Source organism: Cenococcum geophilum, assembly GCF_001692895.1.
Source record: "Cenococcum geophilum 1.58 unplaced genomic scaffold K441scaffold_109, whole genome shotgun sequence".
NCBI lineage: Eukaryota > Fungi > Ascomycota > Dothideomycetes > Gloniales > Gloniaceae > Cenococcum > Cenococcum geophilum.
Window position 1 is genome coordinate 48,517 of NW_027137667.1, and position 20,391 is coordinate 68,907.

At 38.6% G+C, this 20,391-nt stretch overlaps 4 protein-coding genes across 4 annotated transcripts; 3 read left to right on the forward strand and 1 right to left on the reverse strand.

The window, feature by feature from the left end:
* Positions 1–6,956: 6,956 nt before the first annotated feature.
* Positions 6,957–8,324, reverse strand: K441DRAFT_671761 (uncharacterized protein; the record flags this gene model as incomplete). The annotated part of the gene is made up of 1 exon (XM_067650459.1): positions 6,957–8,324. A coding segment is annotated over one exon (1,267 nt), but the record flags the coding sequence as incomplete, so codon positions are not given.
* Positions 8,325–8,424: 100 nt separating this feature from the next.
* On the forward strand, positions 8,425–10,157 carry K441DRAFT_649528 (uncharacterized protein). The gene is made up of 2 exons (XM_067646948.1): positions 8,425–8,575; positions 8,644–10,157. Exons 1-2 carry the CDS (start codon positions 8,493–8,495, stop codon positions 9,860–9,862), a joined length of 1,302 nt encoding a protein of 433 aa, XP_067496322.1. The 5' UTR covers positions 8,425–8,492; the 3' UTR covers positions 9,863–10,157.
* Positions 10,158–10,571: 414 nt separating this feature from the next.
* On the forward strand, positions 10,572–11,129 carry K441DRAFT_23715 (uncharacterized protein). Its single transcript, XM_067640685.1, has one exon. The coding sequence runs from the start codon at positions 10,651–10,653 to the stop codon at positions 11,005–11,007; it is 357 nt and encodes a 118-aa protein (XP_067496323.1). The 5' UTR covers positions 10,572–10,650; the 3' UTR covers positions 11,008–11,129.
* Positions 11,130–15,411: 4,282 nt separating this feature from the next.
* K441DRAFT_712040 (uncharacterized protein) lies at positions 15,412–16,334 on the forward strand. The gene has a single exon (XM_067653911.1). It carries the CDS (start codon positions 15,696–15,698, stop codon positions 15,855–15,857), a length of 162 nt encoding a protein of 53 aa, XP_067496324.1. The 5' UTR covers positions 15,412–15,695; the 3' UTR covers positions 15,858–16,334.
* Positions 16,335–20,391: the final 4,057 nt, after the last annotated feature.

Sequence of the window (20,391 nt, forward strand, 5' to 3'; positions counted from 1 at the left end):
AATACCTAATTATTCTATGCATAATTAATATAATGCCTTAGATATTGTTCTAGTGTCTAGTTTAATCTTTCTGTTTAACCGTCTGTTTATAGATAATATATAGTGGAAGTTGCTACTTAAACTCCTTACTCCGCTAAAAATACTTCCTAGAATGCTACTATGAATCTTAAATCTCTATCTGATATAATTTTACTTAGTGCTCTATATCTTACAAATACTTCTTTAACGTAAATTCTAGTGATATCTTCTGCTAAGATTTCTTCTGTACATGCTATAAAGTATTCCCACTTTATAAGCTTATCTACTATTACTAAAATCACGTTATGATCTTATCCGGTAATAGGGTCCTTTAATTTTGGCAACTTAATAATAAAGTCCTATAATATAACCTCCTATAGTCTCTCTAGTATTTTGATAGGTTGTAGCCCTCTATATAGCTTATACCTTATTAGTTTATTTTTTTAGTAATCTAAATATTCCTTTATAACTTTTCTAGCTATTCTCTAGATTCTGTCAATAATGTATTTCTCCTAAAGTCTTAATACTAAGCCTATAGCCCCATTATGTCCTTAAGTTAGTCCCTTATAGAAGTCTTCTATAAACTACTCTACTATACTTCTTAGGATATACTTTACTTCTTAATTTTCGTATATATCCGTCTATAGATCTTCTAGCTATACTTCTAGAATTCTTTATACCTAAAAGCTTTCTGGTATCTTATAAACTTTCTCTAGTTTATTATTTTTTTAAGTTGCTACGATTTTTGGATAATTATACTTAATTAATTTATCTATATTTTTCCGCAATAAAGCCCCTAATGGCTTTTCCTTATTTTATAGTTTAGCTTTACGGCTTAAAGTATCTACCCGCGTATTGTCTATACCTTTAGTATACTAAATCTTAAAATAGTATTCCGTAAGTATCTCTACCCATCTAACCTATCTTTGGTTAAGTTCCTTTATTATTAGGAATCCTATTAGGTTTTTATAATCCGTCTTAACTATAAATAGTTTCTCTATACCTTATAAGAATGCTCTTTATTCCTTTAATACTGTAACTATACCTAATAACTCCTTATTATAGATATTATAGTTTAGCTCTAGTAGTATTATCTTCTAACTATAGTATGCTACTAGGTGCCATCTATTTTAATGTCTTTATATAAAGCACGCCCCTAGTATATAGTCTAATATATCTATCTCTATAACCGTCTCTAGTTCTAGTTAATAGATTTTAAGAACTAGCTCCTAGGTAAACAACTCTTTAACTTTCTTAAAGAGTTCTCTTTACTCTTCTCCCTATGCCCATAGTTCTCCTTTCTTTATTAACCACGTAAATAGCTTAATATCCTTTAACCACTACGCTATAAACCTTCTGCAGTAATTATAAAACCCTAAAAACGATCTTAACTATATAACGTTCTCTAGTTTCTACTAATTTACTATAGCCTTAATCTTTTTTAAATCTATGTTAAGTTGGCCTAGTTTAATAATAAATCTAATAAAATTAGTCTTCCTAGTAAAGAACTCGTATTTCTTAATTGCTATTAGCATCTGTTCTTCCTATAGTCTCTTTAAAACCTATTTAATATATTCCCCGTATTCTTCCTTAGTTATTAAGTAGATAATAATATTNTNNAAATATACNATAANAAATTNATCNAAGTATTCTCCTAATANATTATTAATACGNTTNTAGAANNTTACTAGTGNGTTTATAAGCCCGAATTGCATAACTAATAGTTTATATAGTCCTTCCTTTAACCTAAAGGCTGCCTTCTATTTGTCGCCTTCCTTAATTCTAATCTAATAGTACGCCTATCTTAGATTTATCTTTGTAAAGATTTACGCATTGCCTATCCTATCTTAGATTTCGCTAATTAAGGGTAAAGGATACCTATCCTTTCTAATAATACTGTTTAACCGTCTATAGTTAATACACAGCCTTAGTTTACTATTTTTCTTTAGTATAAATAGTACTGGATAACCCGCTAATAATTGCGATAGTCTAATATATCCCTTTTATAGATTTTCCTAGATAAACTCTTTTAGCGCTCTACCTTTTTCTTTAGTAAGCTTATAGATTGGAAAGAACTTTAGACTTATCCCTAGTTCCAATTCTATCTTATAGTCCTATACTGCATATTCTAACAGCTTTTTACTTTCCGGTAACTATAGTTTTTTACTATACTTATAGTATTTCTTTAGTATATAACTTAGTCCTTTTTCTATTTCTTTATAGGTTGCTCCTACTTAGTACTATACCAACTTANCTTATTATNNNATNTTACGGNNTTAAGTATCTCTAATATTAANCTAANCNNTAATCNAATTAATCNTTAGATTATATTCCTATAACTAAGGTATACCTAATACTACCTTATCCTGTCCTAATAGTAGGATATTAAAAGATATCTTAATTTATCTTCCTTTAATAGTTATCTAAATAGGTCCTGTTTTAAGATTAATAATCCCTTCTCTATAGGTTATTAGATCCCCTAAAATCGTAACTAATAGGTAAAATTACTTCTTTTATCTATAAGGTAGTCCCATTCTCTTAACTATTATTAGTAAGATATAGTTTCGCGTTACTTTACTATTTATTAGCGCTTTAAACTGCTAATCTTACTAATTAATTCGTAAATTTAGGTATTATCCTTAAATTCCTTTAAGGGTCTAAGGCTCTACCACTGGCTCCCTCTAGTCCTATAGGCCTCTACTTTTCCTAACTATTAGCTGCTTAATTCTGGTGTATTTGGTTTACTCTTTAGCTAATGCCTAGTTCGCTTTTTATCTTTAATATACTATAGATACATATTTTTTAGGCATTCCTACTACTATTATTTATTTAAGCATTCTTCTATAAGGAATCTTCCTAGTTAAAGTACTACGCTTCCTTCCTCTTAGACCTCTACTAGATGCTATCTATATATATATTTAGTATTCCTATACTATTACTTATCTGTCATCTAGTATATTCTTATAGGGTATTTCCAATTCTTTTTCTTTAGATTCTTATATATTTCGTATATATTATCCACACACGCAATCTATAATAACGTATAGTGTACTAAGTACTTTAGGTTAACTCTTAGCTCGTCTTTATCCCTAAGTTTAAACCTTTATTATACTAATTTAAACGTTATAACCTTATTTGTAGGTACTAAAATATATCTCTTACTTCTCTAGTCCTCTAAACATTCCTCTAAATCCTTTAACATTATAATTAAGGCTCCTTTAATATACGTTATAGCCTTTTTTATAATTAGGTAGTTCTAAATAACTTTTTTATCTAACTATATATAGAAATCTTCCCACTTATTATTATACCTTTACCTATACTACTTTTAGTATAGCTGCTAAAATATATACGGTCTGTCCGTAAGGAAGTATTTTCTTATTACTGTATTGTAATAGCCCTTTATATATCGTTCTTTAAACTTAGTTAGAATCCCTAAATCCTCTTTACTTTCTAGTTTAATAAGCTACTTAGCTCTTAATATACCTACTCTTGGCCTATTAGTAATTCTTTATACTAGTACTCTATCCTTTATACGTCCCAATATACTAGATCTCTTATTTAGTTTCTATTCTTACTATATAATAATTCTTTACCTAAACTCTTCTATAGTTTCTTTTAGTTTACGCCTTACGCTTTAATCCTCAAAGTTATCTTACTTCTTAATCCTAATATTAAACTTTTAATCTTTAGGCTAAATACTACGTTCCCCTAGTAAGTCTTCTAAGTCTATATATCTATCTTCTAATCTAACTACCGTTTATATTACAGATTCTCTAATCTATAAAGAAGCTCCTTACCTCTTATCTATAGGTGCCCTTATTTATACTCCAAAATCTTAGTCCCTTAGATTCTTTAATCCTAAGCTTACTTCTAACTTAAGCTTAGCTCTTGCCTTAGTCTAACTAGGCGTCTATAGTATTCTTATCTCGTCTTAAAAGTCTTAAATCTTACTTATCTTATCTTAAGAGTCTTATATCTATAGGAAACTTTATCCTAAGCTTATTTATATATTTTTAAACTAAGCTACTACCCTACTCTATCGGTTTTTGTCCGTTATAGGTCCTAGGGTATACCTTATCTTGTCTTAAGAATCTTAGTTATTTCTTATCTCGTCTTAAAAATCTTAAGCCTTTGGCCTTTTGCCTTTATTAAGTGCCGAAGTAGTTTGCTATCCTACTTCTCTTACGTTTTATAAAGCGATAGACATTATATCTAGTGGGGTTTCAATCCCTACTAATATTCCTTATTTTGTAGTAGAATTATCCTCTACCTCTAGTATAATATCTCTAAGGTCTACTTACTCCTAGTAAGCGGCCCTTATTACCTTATTATTACGGAATATTTTGCTTAGGTTAAATTTATTATCCTTAATATCCAATCTATAAACTAGTTTATTAGTTCCTCTATATCCTATAAGTACTAGCTCTTATAGCTAATAGCTTACGCCATACTTAGCGTCCTTATAAATTCGGTATATGTTATTATAATAAAACGTAAAACTTTTAATTAAACATTCTTTTGTTCCTTATAGTATATTATTATCCCTCTATACATATATAGCGTCTACTAGTCTTGTGCCCTTTACTATATAGTAACTCTACCTACTTCTATAGTCTTTAATATAGTAACCCTATTTTCCGCAATTTATATAAGCTCCTTCTTTAAACCATTTCTCTTACTATAGAGTCTACCTAAATATCTTCTGCTATTAAGATCCCTAATTTAGCCTTTACTCCTTAGACCTTTAATCACTTAATTCTTATCCTTTAGGTTTCTATAATTTGCTCTATCTCTTATAGGCTTCTTTAGTACCACTTAGGTCTATTAGCTCTATGCTATACTATAGTTTTTAACTTAGCTTTTATTGTTACGTATTTTGCGCCTTATATAACTATAAAACTCTATTTTAGCCTCTCTTAGCCTATTCCCTTTAGTAGATCTAATTATTAATCTTAATTACCTAATCTATTAGTTCCCTTAGGGTATCCGCATCTTTTATTAGAATAATTACGTCTTAGACTTTAGCCTTAAGTCCCTATTTATACTATACTATAAGCGCCCTATTATTCCACTCTACTTATATTGCTAGTGTCTAAAACTATATTATATACTTAATTGCTAAAGTTTATTATATAAGGTTCTAGAGTTTTTTTTCCGCTATAGTTATTTCTTCCGGGTCTCCAAATATCTGCGTAAGTTATTCTATAAATCCTTCCTAACTTAAGAATATAAATCGCATATCTTAGTTAGTAGTTATTATTCCGTTTACCTATATCTCTATAAGGTAAGGTTTAAACCACTTAAGTGCTTTTCCTAATAAGAATAGTCCTATATAGGCTATCCGATCCACGGGTATAGGTAACTTTACTCCCTCCTATAAGACCTTAAAGTGCATTTACATAAGGAATCCTTTAAGCTTTAACCTCTCTCCTATAAATCTCTTAATTAATAGTAGCTTAATCTTTACTACTCCTATCCCGTTAAGTCTTTCTTCCAATACTATATTATTAGCTATTAGCTAGTTAACTATTTCCTATAGCTATCCGATCGTTATAGGTTGCTATAAGTTAGTATCTACCATACTAGTATTACCTCCTATCCTTAAAGTAGTTGCTACCGTTAATGGCGTTATAGTGGCTGCTTTTAGTGGCATATTATTTAACTTCTTATATTAATACTATAACTAGGTAGTGATTATATAACGGAACCTTATAGCAAGAACTATAATGGGCTCGTTATTAGGCTAGGTGTATAGGAAATATAAGTATAAAAGTTAAGAACGTAATAATAACTGGTAGAGTAGTTACCTAATAAATTAACTCCAATTGTATTCTAAGAATTACTATAAAGAAGGAACTATCTAGGTAGGGACTAAGGGTCCTTAAATATATAACCATACTCCTATAAAATCCTTCTTATATATAATATACGTCTTATATATAAGGTATATAAGTTCCTCTTATTCCTCTTGTTTAATACGTAGTATATTATATAACCTTGGTTACTATTCCTCATTATATAGTTCTATCGGCTCCATCCTAAACCGTGCCTAAATTAACTAACTAGCTTCTTCCGTCTCTTCTCTAAGTAGTCGTAACATTATACTTAAAGCGTCTGTAACAGTGGTTGCCTAATAAATTAACTCTAATTATATTCTAAGAATTACTATAAGGAAGGAACTATCTAGGTAGGAACTAAGGGTCCTTAAATACACAACCATACTCCTATAAAATCCTTCTTATACGTAATATACGTGTTATATATATTATACATACGTTCCCTTTATACACTACGTACACTACGTACAACGTCATATAACCTCGGTTACTATTCCTTGTCATATAGCTCTACCGGCTCCATTCTGGACCGTGCCTAAATTAACCAACTAGCTTCTTCTAACTCTTCCCCAAGTAGTTGTAACATTGTACTTAAAGCGTCCGTAACACGTAGGTATTCTGCTTCTTTATCTAACGGATAGAGCTCCGCGTACTTATTTATCCACTCTATAAGCTTATCTATAATATTATCTATAAAGGATAGTCTAAATAACTTAAAAGGATTGTGTATATTAGCGTTAGAAGGGAGGTTTAGTAAGCTATGGCTGTCCCAATTGTTAATATAGAGAGGTTCGAATTCGGGCAACGGTTAGGGTTTAGGGGGAGCTATTTTCGCCGTCTTATTTGGGGGAACGTTATATTGAGTCTTCTAAATAAGGTCCATATTAATTCTAACACGGTTGGAAGGTATGGTGGCGGTATAATTGATGATTGAATTCTATAAATATACGCATTGTTTGGAAAACGGTGTTTCCGCACGGACTACTTACTCTGAGGACCCTGACGTGTAAGGGATAATGCAAATGCTTTTCTCGACATTTTAACTTGGCTATTTTGTAATCAAAACATCATGTGATCATAAATGGCTCTGGAGCTTTAGTTCATAGGTACATTCGTACTATTTAGTAAAGTTTCGATTAGCCTACCTTGGGACCACTTTCCTTGCACTGCGTACATGAAACGGCCTTGTTATTAATTTTCTAATTTGAATCAAACTCGAATTCTCGACCATGTTGGCCATAAATTTTGACGAGGTATTCGTGTTGAACTTCCAGTGGATTAAAACCTGGTCCCCAGTATGGCAGTGGGACTAATTCTGAATTAAGGCGCTCTGCTCCCTTAGTCTCCAGCTCTCTCTCTTCCCACCAACTTAAATCAAAGTAATCCGCCATTCTTAGTCTATCCCGCAGCCAAGAGCCTTTGGGACTCTCAAGCTCTTCAGTCTGCTTGGCCCAGTTCCATAATGCAGGGTCGTGAAAATCCATTGTGGAAAAGATTTGTGCATTGTATAACAGATGCCGCACAATATACTCATTACAACCGCTCTCCAGAACTGCAACGCGGAGGGCTTCCGTGATCAATAGTTTCTTTGAGCCTAGGAGGGTAGCTAAAGCAGCAACCGCTCGCTGGCAACTCTGCCTTATTGCATCGTAAAGTCCTTCCTTCGCGGTCTCTCCAGCTAATGAATCTTCCAAGTCAATCTGGCCATGGAGACACACTAAACTGTACAGGAAGGACGCCTTTTCCGTTGTCCAAGGGCCACGTAGCAGTTTTTCTGGGATGAAGAAACCATAGGCAAATCCAAGATAATTTAAACGGCTTATGTTAGGTCCAATAACATGGCCTACAGGGTACATTCTTTGCGGAATGAGATTGGCAAGAAGACCGGGATCCATGGGAGCGTGGGTGGACTCAGAGGTACTTTCTTTGCAGAGTTGATCACCGTGAAACCAATCCCCGTATAAGTAATCACATGGTCCGGTAGGTAAGATAAGGACTTCGTGGAAGGCTTTTCGGGCGTACCCTAGGAGAAATGGCCAATCGAAAAATTTACATTGCAACAATTGTGACTGCAACTTTGGAAATGTTTCCGGCTTATTACGAGTAATGTAGAAAGCTCGCATGCAGAACTCAAGATAGATATGTTCGGATGAGAGATTCATGGCTAAGGAGCGGGAGCTACGAGGCAAAGCAATATTCATGCTGTAGAGGAAGATTGTTTGGATGAGTTCGATAGGCATTTCTTCAAGGCCAGGACTAGATGACTCAACCTTGACTTTGTGGTGATGATATTTGGGCTTCGCGTAGACTGATTCGGATTTTCGAGCCCGTTTTGAAGGCTGAATGAAAGACGGTGTAGTGGCGCGGGATGAAGCAACGGAGGAAGCCCTTGAGCTTGAACGACTGCCTTGGAGACTCTTGGAAGATTTGCGTTTACCGCGGACCCTAACAGGGGTGAAATCCATTGTTCCTTCTCCGTACGATGGAGGATTAAAAAGTCTCGTCAATGGGAACTTTTCTTGCCCAACGCGGAAATTCATTGTTCCTAATCTCCAAAACAAACACCCAAAAGTTTTGGGACGTCGCAGTTTCCATCATCAATCGTGTCGCGTTTTCTCATCACTTCCTTTCAACATGCAAGTCCATGCCGTTCCAGATGCAGAGCGCGCCTTCGATTCCCAAGGGCGACAGCTGCCCTGGGGTTATGAATATGCGGAGTCAGTTCCCCGTTTTCTCTCCTTTATCCGGATTTCGAGATGACAGACCGATCTAACTCCGAAAACAGCTCCGACTTCAATCAGCGTCGGGTACCGGAAGAAAAGGGGCCATTTGGCAAGGCCACACGAAGGCGTAGTATGTCAAGGAGCAAGACGGCGACACCAGCGCGAAAGGAAGACCAAGCCAAGCTAGAGAACATCCGCGTCATCGACGACATATTTACGGCCTACAAGGCAGAGCTCAAGGCGAAGGAATCTCTCCGCGCACGGAAACCTTCAGGAAATGCGGGATCGCTTCCTCTATCCGCGTCGGTTCCAAATCTAGAGAGCGCAGCGGCCTCTATTCCTGGGCCTTCGTCCCAGCCCTCAGCTGCAAAAGAACCCACAGAAGTCATATTATACGGGTTTGGCTGCGAAGTACAATGGGCTGCTATAGATTATTATGAGCGCATATCCTACGGCGCCATTTATGAAGACTACGACCGACATCCTCCTAACTCGAAATACAATCTCTCTCTCAGTCTCGACCGAGTGACCGCACAGCGAAGTCTTTCACAAGCAGCCCTGCGCAAAAAGAACGAATATATCGGCGGCGAACATTGGATCAAGGTCACATTTGACTCACCTGAAGCAGCCGAGCGAGCCTGTCACTACTCTCCTCACACTATCCAAGGCTACCTTGTCTATGCTGAGAGGTATAGAGGCACCGGCCCTAATGCCGATGTAGCAATTCCAGCTTCTCAAGCTGCTCTATCATCTCATACGGCCTCTCCAAATCCATCTTCAACCACTCTTCCTGCTGGAACGTCCCAATCTCCTACTTCCGAGACGGCATCCTCAGCCACCGCGACTGCCTCACAACCGGCTTCTATTCAACAACGCTCTTCTCAATCACTCACTTCCATGAAATCCCAGCGTACTCCTCAAGAAGTAAAAACCCAAAGCGATACATCTACTGCCATGGCAACAGCAACTGGAGCTGAGCAGAAAGAACACCAACAACCAACCTTGCGCATCAAAGGCGCTAAGCTTGCAGTGATGCTGCCCGCTGAACAGGCTTTCCTTCCTGCTGCACCCCGATGGCAGCAGACCTTCGGAAGTTGGCCGATCATCGGTTGGGTATTTGGTAGCGGCCACGAAATTATTGGAAATCAAGTTCCTCGAAAGGAGGATGGCACATTTGACTATGAAAATGCTAGCGCCTACTGGAAATTCTGGCATATGGTCGACTCTTGTTTCGGGACGGATTTCTGTGGTGCTAGGGGTGATGATGATGGGGAAGATTAGGTAAGTGACTCTCATCACAGCTTGGACTATTTTTCTTGTAATGGATCTGGTTTATGGCTGGAGGGCATATCAATAGGTGCATTGGCTGGCGTTTACGGGAAATTGATATCGCGGCGTTCCAGTTATTGTGCAGATCAGAACTCTTTTTGTCAGGGACATTTGTTCTCCATGTATTTTGGAGGCTTTGGTGCTTCTGTACAGGCCTACCTACTTCGAAATACCCTATATTTAGTCTCACTTCATAAGTTAGTTCTAGTAGACGAATGGAAGCAATATCATTTCTAACCCTCTGGGCCATTCAATCCATGAAAATACGCTTACATCGAGATAACAACTTTGGGGCACGCTCTGCTAGCCCTTGGGTCCCTTATTAGCTTCAATTATCTGCCTTTCCGAGTACTAATCGAAAAGTCAGATATTTGTGACGTTCCATGGCATCAAATTCCATTCCTTTCTTGTGATTGTGCCCAGATAAGAGTGAGCTTTTGTCCACCAATCCCACAGCTTGCAATTGTGGGGAAATCCTCTCATATACTTCTCCTGTCATCACAGGATCGTCACAAAAACAATGGATAGTATATCTTTGCAATACATCGACATCAACAACCCTCGGAACCTTGGATACAATCCTACAACTCAAAGACACCGATGGCGGTGGACCACCAGAAAAAACCCATGCGCATTCTCATCGGCCAGTGTCCTTGGATCGGTACACTGAATACCGGTCTCCTCGTCCTTTACGAAATCCAGTCAGGCTCCTACGGGAACTCGGAGAGCATGAATTGGTGATGTGCATGATTGCTTTCGCTACCTCTACCACTGATGATTATGATTTCCACTCCATTACTACCCAGATCGATAAATTGTCATGGTACTACAATCCAAGCTTAACTCATGTCTCATGCTGCTTGGCCGTTTCATTGGTCACTCAGTATGTTGGCGCTGTAATAGCGAGACTTGCTAGTGATATGTGTGGTTGCAAGTGGCCATTGGTCTATTCCTTCATATTCACAGGGGCTCTACAAATTAGTGGCATCTATTGCGAAGCCCTTGAGTCTTTCATAGCAGTCCGTGCGGTGCTTGGTATTACGACCGGCGGGATATACGGTAATGCTGTGGCAATAGGACTTGAGAATTGCGCGTGAGTATTTCCCTCCCTTTCGAATCGACCTAATTCAATCATTCCCCATGGAAGCACTATCGATGGCCGCCGGTGTTACTCCTATCATGGCTCCCGAGTCCTGTCAATTTATCGAAGCTAGGATGCTCCGGAAGGAGATGAGAACAATCCTCTACTGCATCATCCTCCCATTCAGCTCGCTTAGTGACGGGTATGGCAGCAGACGGGCAATATATAAAGATCGACTCGTTACTTGCTTCATAATTCCATGAAAACTGCCACTGCAAAACCTTCAATAATACAAAGCTACTTCATTCTTTCCAACAAGTCAATCCGAACACGGCGGACAGCTTTTCTACCTTCTCATCCCGCCTCTTCCTCTTCCCCTTGCCGCCATCATAGCCATTCGTCTCCGCATCGTACATGCTTGGCACAGACCAGGCACTGGAATTATATTGACATACGTCCCTGGGCAGCCTCTCATATTCCGCTGCCTCCGGAGGCACATTTGGAAGTTTTCCGCAAGCACTCGGCCTTGCCTGTTGCAACCAGGGCAGGATTGGACGTTGCGAGTGGTACGGCACCTGTAGTGTTGTGTGAGAACCGTGCAAAATAATGAGATAAGAGGGGTATAAAGTGACCGAAACAAACTTACATGGCAGAACGATTTGTCCGTGGGATAGCGCTTCGCTTCTGCGGTAAAGTGAATGCGTGATAGAAATTTTCAATGCTCTGCTATAATAAGTGATTTAGTCGCTCGGGTTGGCGAGACAATCTGATCAACGGTCTCTCGTGATGACGATCCCAGTCAACGTGTTAGCTCTGTGAAACGAACAAGCCGTCGGCCTGATTTATATATAGCACCCCACCAGGTAAGGCTAAAACCGACCCCCGCCCCACAACCGCATAGCTCGGCGGCGCTTAGGCCCCTCGTCAAAAGCCCCCGTGCCAAGCATATATTAAAAATGACACTCCCTGCTAAATTACAATGCAACAACCACGCAATAACCTCCAGAGCCCCAAAAGGTCAAAGCTCCCTGCAGACATACATTCGAGCGATCGCGACTTTTTTTTGGAGTCTAGCACTCACAGTCTCTCGTCAAAAAGTCTCTGCGTTTTGCTGATGTCTTACCAAAACTTACTATATTTATGTAAGAGTACATATCCCATGCGCTGGTGAGACACGTCCCTTTTTAGTGACCAATCAGATCGCTTAGATTTTATATCCCCATCATTAAATTGAAGCCGTAGATTTAATTAATTAATTGAAGCTTAATAGAGCTGCAATGAAGCCCAAATCTAATATATATTGATACTATAGAGACTTAATTCGATCAAGGTGTTCCTGCTAGCAAGGTCCTTCCTTACAAAGCGCTATTTTACAGAGCGCGCAGCCCATACGCGTCCTAGGAGGCCTCGTAGGCCTTACCTAATCTTTACTATCGCGAGGCTTCTTTATAGTGTTGATTGAAAGCTCCATAAGAGGCTTTTTGGGCCTTGGCTTATTCGTTATCTTCCTGCCAGCACTGACGCAAGCTGCGCAGCTTTTAAACCTGCTAAACACCTAAATAGGCCCTTACCCGTGCTCCTTAGCTAGTGCCTTATATATATCCTTATCCTTCATTGTAGAGGCTGGGTGGGTCGATTTTATAAGGCGTTCTGATTATTCGAATAAGGCGTTAACGAGGGCCTTCCGAAAGGCTTTATGAGGGCTTTAACAAGGCCATGCTTCGCCAGTAGCGTCCTTAGATAGCTTAAAGCAGTTAACAATAGTTGTATTAAGGAGGAAGTGCCATAGAGGTTTTCAGAACTTGCATTTAATTCCTTAACTGGTGTAGTAAGACCTCAGTTAATTAGCTTAATTAACGCCCCCCATAAAGTGGTTGTATATATCAATGAACTGTGGTATTGAGAGCTCCTTTATAGCCTCGTTGCTGAAGACTTTACGCGTTTGTCTGGCTCCAGAAGCGGTAGAAGCAGGACATCGTCGCTATCGTCGAACCTTTACTCTACCTAGTAATGTATAACGTTACTATCCGCAGAGCCTTATTCTAGGTGTAAGAACTTACCAGAATCAACTATACTTATAAAAAGCACCACATCAGCATCCTTCCAGGCAAACTCCATAACAGTGCCGTCTTATAAGAGCCTGCTGTACAATTTCCCCTATTCAATCTGGCTTAAATACACTAGTTTAAGGTCCGAAAGCGATCGGTTAATTTGCTCAGGAGGACGTTTAGTGCCCGAAGTTGGTTCCGTATGCTCAGCGTCCCACTTCTCTACCACCTTACATCTCGTTTTGGTAGTTCGTACTGTTCCTACTGCTCCAATCCCTTCCTCACGAAGCTAGGTAAGCAGCTTAACACTTATAAAGAGGTTATCTAACCAAACAATATGCTTACCGCGCTTAAAATACCGTTTCCTATTTAGCTCTTCCATTAGTAAATCCATTACTACTACTTAAGTCTTTAAAAAGCCCTTATCCTTTATCCAATATTTATCTAGATCAATAGGGCCTTTGCGATCACCTTTTGTATGCCACAGCCAGTCTAATACATAGCCCTGGTTGACTACAACCCATATCTTAAAGCCCTCGGGTGTTAGTTTGCTTAGTATATTGGAAGTTTTAAATGCTTAACCGGTAAAGCGCTTAATCGTCTCATTAACAGCAAGGTATGTTCCTGGCTTCTAGAAGCGTTAAAAGCGGTCCCGTACGTGCTCACTAAGTATATAAATCTTATCGAAAGGGGGTTCCTTCCTAGGATCATCGGTAGGCTTTGGTTTTAATATATAAAACTGGCGATTAAGCTGCTACCACCGAACGAGCGATATATGGTTAAAAACTTTAGTATACGGCGGTCCCTTCTTAAGGTCTCTGTTCCAGTAGTCCTTAATGTTAGATTCTATGTAGATACCCATATAAATCGTTACTGCAAAGTACGCGTAGAGCTCCCGAACAGAGGTCTCTACCCATAGGCGAATTCTCTTTGCGTTCTTTTTTTTGGTCGGGTATAGCGCTGTATACTCATTTGTATGGGCAACAAGCTCCTTTATAATATCGTCCGTGAATATAAGCTTAAACAAATCAAAAGGATTACTCGCATCTACGTCGTCGGGCAGATTTGCACTGCCATTAATGTAGGGACTGCTGATAGGAAGGGGGTCGAATTCGGGCAGTGGCCATGGCTCGGGGGGGTGTTCTTTCGCCTTCTTATTTTTTGGAATGATATATTAAGTAGGTTAAACAAAGTCTGCATCATTGGATGTACGTTTGCGGCCCATTGTGGTGGATAATTGAGGTAGGAAGCTCTTTGGAGGCCTTTGCTGAGGCCGATTGTTGATACTTTGATGTTCGCGCACGGGCCACACGCTAAAAAGGGACGTCACCAGCGTATGGGATATTAGATTCCGCAACAGTCGCATTAGATTTGCGAGCACTGTCTATATGGCGGCGTGGAGCGGGACACGTTACAATTTAGCATATATTTTCTACCACTAAATATTAAAAATATTTCTTAAAAATTTAACATCTTATAGAGATTTACTTTTATCAAAACTCTCTCTGTTTAAATTTTTATTTTAAAAAATATAGAAATTATTATAAGGTTATAAAGTTAATAAGGTACAATTTTCTATATAAACGTCAGGTGACAAAGTCACCTCGTCTATATATATTGTTCCGCACAGCTTGCCTGGCATCCTACCAGTATTCGTGTTACGGCGCTGGTGGAAAACGGTGGATTGTGGCGGTGGATTGTGGCGGACAATCGCAGATAGTTTTTTACTGTTTCAGACAGTCGCAGTCACGTGACCAGATGATCGCATAAAACCTCGAGCGGCGCTACCCTTCTTCCCTTTTCCTTTCTCTAGCTTTGGATCCTCGTTTATAGACAATCCAATCGTACAGGCTTGCGCGACCCTTTTGCCGTGCTCGTGCCTCGATTGACTGAGTCGCTAACAATTCGCTTACCTTTGCAGGTTTGTGTGATGGCTAAGTAGTGCGGAGCTTGTCACGTCACAATAAATTTTTTAAGAAAAAAGGTTAAAAAGGTATCCGTGGCTTATTTTTGGAGCTTCGCTAAAAAAGCCACCCCCGAAGGGGGTGGCCGACGGCTCAATCGCCAGGACGGCTCAATCGCCAAAGATAATCTAATTAATTCATTACGCTTTTATACCACAACCACAATGTCTACCACCTATCAAGAAGACGAAATACTTGTGCAGGAAGCCGTATCTGCAATCCTACACGGTACCTTCCCCTCAATCGCAGCAGCGACGCGTGAAACGCCACATCTTTACGGCCGCGTCAAGCATCGAGTTTCTGGCCATTAATCCCGTATAGAACGCGCCGGGACGAATAAGCTACTTTCCAATACCGAAGAGGAGGGACTTGTTTTATGGCTTAAGACTTTAGAATAAATTGGGACGCGTGTATTAAAAGAGATGCTTAAGAATAAGTGCAATAAGATCCTAAGCCGACGACATACCGATCCAAATACGGCACCTCCGCTTTGCAGCAAGAAGTGGGCATACCGCTTTATTAAGCGTTATCTACCTCTTTAGCTACGCATACAAAACCTAAAAGAGATTAATCGTGAGGCTGCGGAGGATCTAGAGGCTCTTCGTGCCTGGTTTGTAGAGTATAATGGCCTTATCGCGCAATACCATATCCTACCATAAGACTGCTACAACTACAACGAAATAGGTATCCGTATGGGCGTAGGCAAGCGTCAGTTTGTTATTATAACATCCTCTAGCGGTAGGCTTGAGGCGGGAACGGATACAAATCGCGAGATGGTTACAACGGGCGAGACAATCTCAGGCAACGGCCACTACCTCCCGCCTATCATTATACTAAAAGGCAAGATAATTTAGCAGCGATGGGTTGCTATAAAAGTTAAAGATAATTACCTCCTTACTGTAAGCGAAAGTGCCTATTTAAATAATGAGATTGCGTTAGTATGGATCTAGCACTTCCATAAGCATACATGCGGTCGCCAGATCGGGCCGTACAGGCTACTCCTCCTTAACGGCCATAACAGCTACTGTATAATAGATTTTCTATAATTTGCGGAAGATTATCGTATTATTGTATTCTGTACGCTCCCATATATAACACACCTAGTGCAGCTACTTAACGTTGGTATATTCCAGCCGTATAAACATGAGTACGGTAAGGCCGTTATACGCGCGTATATAATAGGCTGCTATGACTTCAATAAAGTGCACTTTCTTAATGCAATTTATAATGTTAGGCTTAATGCAATAAAATTAATAATGATATAATCTGCATGGGCTAAAATAGGCTTAATTCCGTATAATCCAGACGTAGTTCTCTCTAAAATCCGGCCACCTATACCTCTACCTATAACGCCAGATCCATAACCACAGGATACTCTTAATACTACACCACGGTCAGGCGGCGCATTACAACGGTATGCGGAAACAATAAACAACCTTCCTGATATAGAGTCTTTTTAATAGGCCTTTTATCGGTTTTAACGAGCAAGCTTAAAACTAGGGTTATTTAATGCAATACGAGACATACTAAAAGAGCGCTACGTAGCCGAAAAGCGACGTAAACAGCTTAAAAAGGATGCTAGGAAGTCACTGTAGACTGGAGGGGTAATAACTGTTGCTGCTAGCCGTGCAATGGCCCGTTATAAGCAAGATATTAAGAGGGAGAAGGTTAAAAAGAAGGCCTTACGTAAGGTAAAACAGGCTAAAAATAAGGTAAAAAAGGAAGAGTATGCTGCAGGTGTGCTTGCACGTAAGGAAGAGAGGCTAAGGAAGAAAGCTAAGAAGGAATTAGAGCGTCAAAGCAAGCGAAGAAGTAAATAGATTAAATTATACACGAATGCTGGCGATCGAGCCGTCCTGGCGATTAAGCCGTCGGCCACCCCCTTCGGGGGTGGCTTTTTTAGCGAAGCTCCAAAAATAAGCCACGGATAGCCTTTTAACTTTATAATCTTATCCCTTAACACGATGATTTGGGTCCTCAGGTTATCGATAAGAACCAACCAATTAAATTAGCTGAATTCGATGTCCGTACTTAGGAATCTGGGCAACGGCCAGGGCTTAAGGCGGGGTTTTTTTGCTTTTTAATTCGGGCGAACGTTATACTAAGCAGGCTGAACAAGGTCTATATCGATTCTGGTACGGTTGGATGGCATAGTAGTGGTGTAATCGCGTTATTTTGATTCTGGTGTTTGCGCACGGACCACCTACTGCAAGGACCCAATCGTGTTAAGGGATAATAAAATTTTATACTTTAAAGTAAATTTTTAAATAAAAAGAATTTAAAATAAATTTAATATAACGTGAGCGATAGGGCTTACTGCGAGAATGGTTTAGAACATCAAAATACTGCCCCAGAGCTCCGTGTAGAGCTCCGTGCACGTCTCCCACTGACCTTCGTTTGGCAAAGGTCTCGCAAAGCGCCACAGGCAGACGTAGAGCTTGCAACTCTATTAGAGCCTCCACAACGGCTTGCAGAGGTGTGCAAGATAGATATATCGCATAACGTAGGTAATAGGGTTATAACGGTTCCTCTGTGCGTAGTTTTGATGTTCCAAACCGTCATAACTATGCCGACCGTCATAACCCTGGTTATGAAGGTTTGCAGGTTTTGCAAATAAATTTCGTCTATGCGCTTTGCTTCGTCTGTGCTCCAACACTTATGACGGTCGGCTACTACCGCCTTCCTAATTGGGCTTACTGCGAGAATGGTTTGGGACATCAAAATACTACCCCTTTTAACTAGCGCTACAGTGATGTGACGACAAGTTTTTACCTATCCCCTTTGGCTAGCGCCCTAAATTTTTTAATTTGGTATAATATAGGTGATAGGATCAGCATAATTATGACAGTTCCTAACAAATTCCGTCTATACGTAGTTTTGATATTCCAAACCGTTATAACTATGCCGACCGTTATAACCCTATCGCTCACGTTATATATTATTATTATTTTTTTATATAAAATTGTGATTTTAGTATTAAATAAGTTATATTTTAATTTTTATAAAATTCTATTAAAAGGTTATGAAGTTATAGGTGATATAGAAATGTTGTCGGTATACTCGCTTTATCAACGTGCACGAATATTACTTATAGTGGTACGTATGCGGTGTTAAAGTTGGTAGTTAATTGATGTCTAGAAATAGGGGTTTGCTCTAAGGTTAGATTAGCTAGTCTTACTTTGTGGTCTTATAACTACGTTATATAACTAATATTCCGACACTAGAGCAACTTTAAGAAGAAGGCTAATCTATACTCTAAAGCTAAGTCTGTTTCTAGACTATTTATAGTATATATATAATAGCTAAAGATCTAATTAATACGCAATAGTTTCCACGCTCCTCTTATAGGTCCGTAATTATATAACTAGTATTACGGTTTATACTAATATCTCTAAATAGAAGCTTATAGAATGCTATATTATGGGGACACTAAGCTAAGGAAAAGAAGGAGAAGGATTATTAGGGGTAGCAGGTTGATATATCGCGAGGGCCGCTAAGGCGCTAGTAGTAAGTAAGCTAATAGCGATTTTCTATTCTGGGGATGGAAAATCCTAATTGGCTGGTTAAATTTAGGGTCCGTAGAATATGGCGGGTGGTATACCCTAGCACCGTTACGACCCGAAAACCACCTTCTATTACTTCTTACGCTTTACCTAACCTACAGCCTGTATATCGACCTGGTTTGTGTTAATAAGTTGCTATAGGGCGATATAAGGCTTCCCCTTAGTTATTGCGTCCGCAGGGTTAGCTTCACTATTAATCTATTTAACCTCCGTAATCTGCTGACGTTCGTAGGCTTATCGCAGGCATATTATATTAATTATTAATTACTTCTCTTATGTGGTTTTAAGTTGTATAAGACAGTTATATAGCGACTTAGAATTGGTGCAAAGCACAAGCAGGAGGTTGATCTGTAGGACCTTGTTTACCGTAGACTTAATAGCGACAGCGATATTAAAGCCGTAAGCCATTCTGTAGAGTTTAGAAGCCAGAACACTTCTAGTAACTCTTTTATACTTAATTAAGCTCTAATAGATAACGTTAGCCTTCTTAGTTGTGTTAGCTAGTATAATAACGTAGCTAATTTGCGAAGAAAGGTCCTTATTATTGGTAAAGGAAGCGTCTATAAAGACTAAGAGCTATAGGGTTTTAGCCTCTAATTTAATAAACTTAAGACCTTTATATAAGTTCTAAATCTATTAACTTAGGCGCTTATTTAACTCCTTTATATTTACCTCTTTAGGATTAGTTACCTAGGTAGTAAAGGATAAGTTAAATAAAGCCTCTAGTTAATAGATTAAGGCGATATAGGCTCCTTTAGCGCGTTAAGTGATATACTAGTCCTTTGGCGTAAGTAGGCCGCGCGTAATTCCTTTAGAGCTAGTGCTATCTACTAGCGTAGTGTTAACTATACTAAGGTTCTTATACTAGCGCTTTTACGTTAGCGTAATACTCTTATCTTATGCTAATTAAATAAGTCCTCTATTAAACTTAACTGGTATATTAGTGGTTAGTTACTCTTGCTCCTTAGCTATAAATTTAGCCTTATATAGTTCGCTTTGTTTAGCCTCTATAAAGGTATTATCTATAAGGAATAGCATATTATTAGTCTATAAGCCGATAATTTTAAAAGGTTTGTTGCTGTAAAGTAAGTAAGGGTTATATATAGACTGGTCTATTTACAGCTAATTAATATAGTATAAATAGTAGGTCTTAAACTAGTGGTTTTTAGCTTTAGGTACTCTATAAAGTGGCTTTATAACCTTTAGAACGGAGTCCTTATTAATTCCCAATTATTTATTTAGCTCGTGTGGTGGTTATATATAGAACTCGCGGTTTAGGTTTATAGTAGACTGGACGTAGGCTTATAAAATATCTTAGAGGTAGAGTTATGTCTATAGTAGCGTAGTAGCGATATAGAGAATTAGCCGCTAGCTAACTTGTTGAATTGTTAGTAATTGAGTAAGAACTAGCTCTTTCTCTAAATTGTTATAGGCCTATATAATAAGTTGTGATTTCTTAAAGGCTTTATTGGTTCCCTTATTCTTAATCTTATTAATAAACCGTAAATTAAAGAGTTTAACCCCCTTTAGTATATTATATAGCTTAATAATCTTAAAGATGCCTTTCTTAAGTAGGCCTATAACCTCCTTTTACCGTAAAGCGCTGAACTAGGTATTGCCATTATTCTATAAGTAAATAGTAGTGTTAGCTATATCTACGGTATTATTATCCTGTAAGTAGATAGCGATGTCGGCTATATCTGTAATATCACCCGTAAGGGCATCTATGTCTATTATAGTGTCCATAATAGTTATATCTGTAACGGCTGTAAGTAATAGGTATTTACAGGGGCAACCTCTGCCTCACTTTGGCGGTAGCTATGGT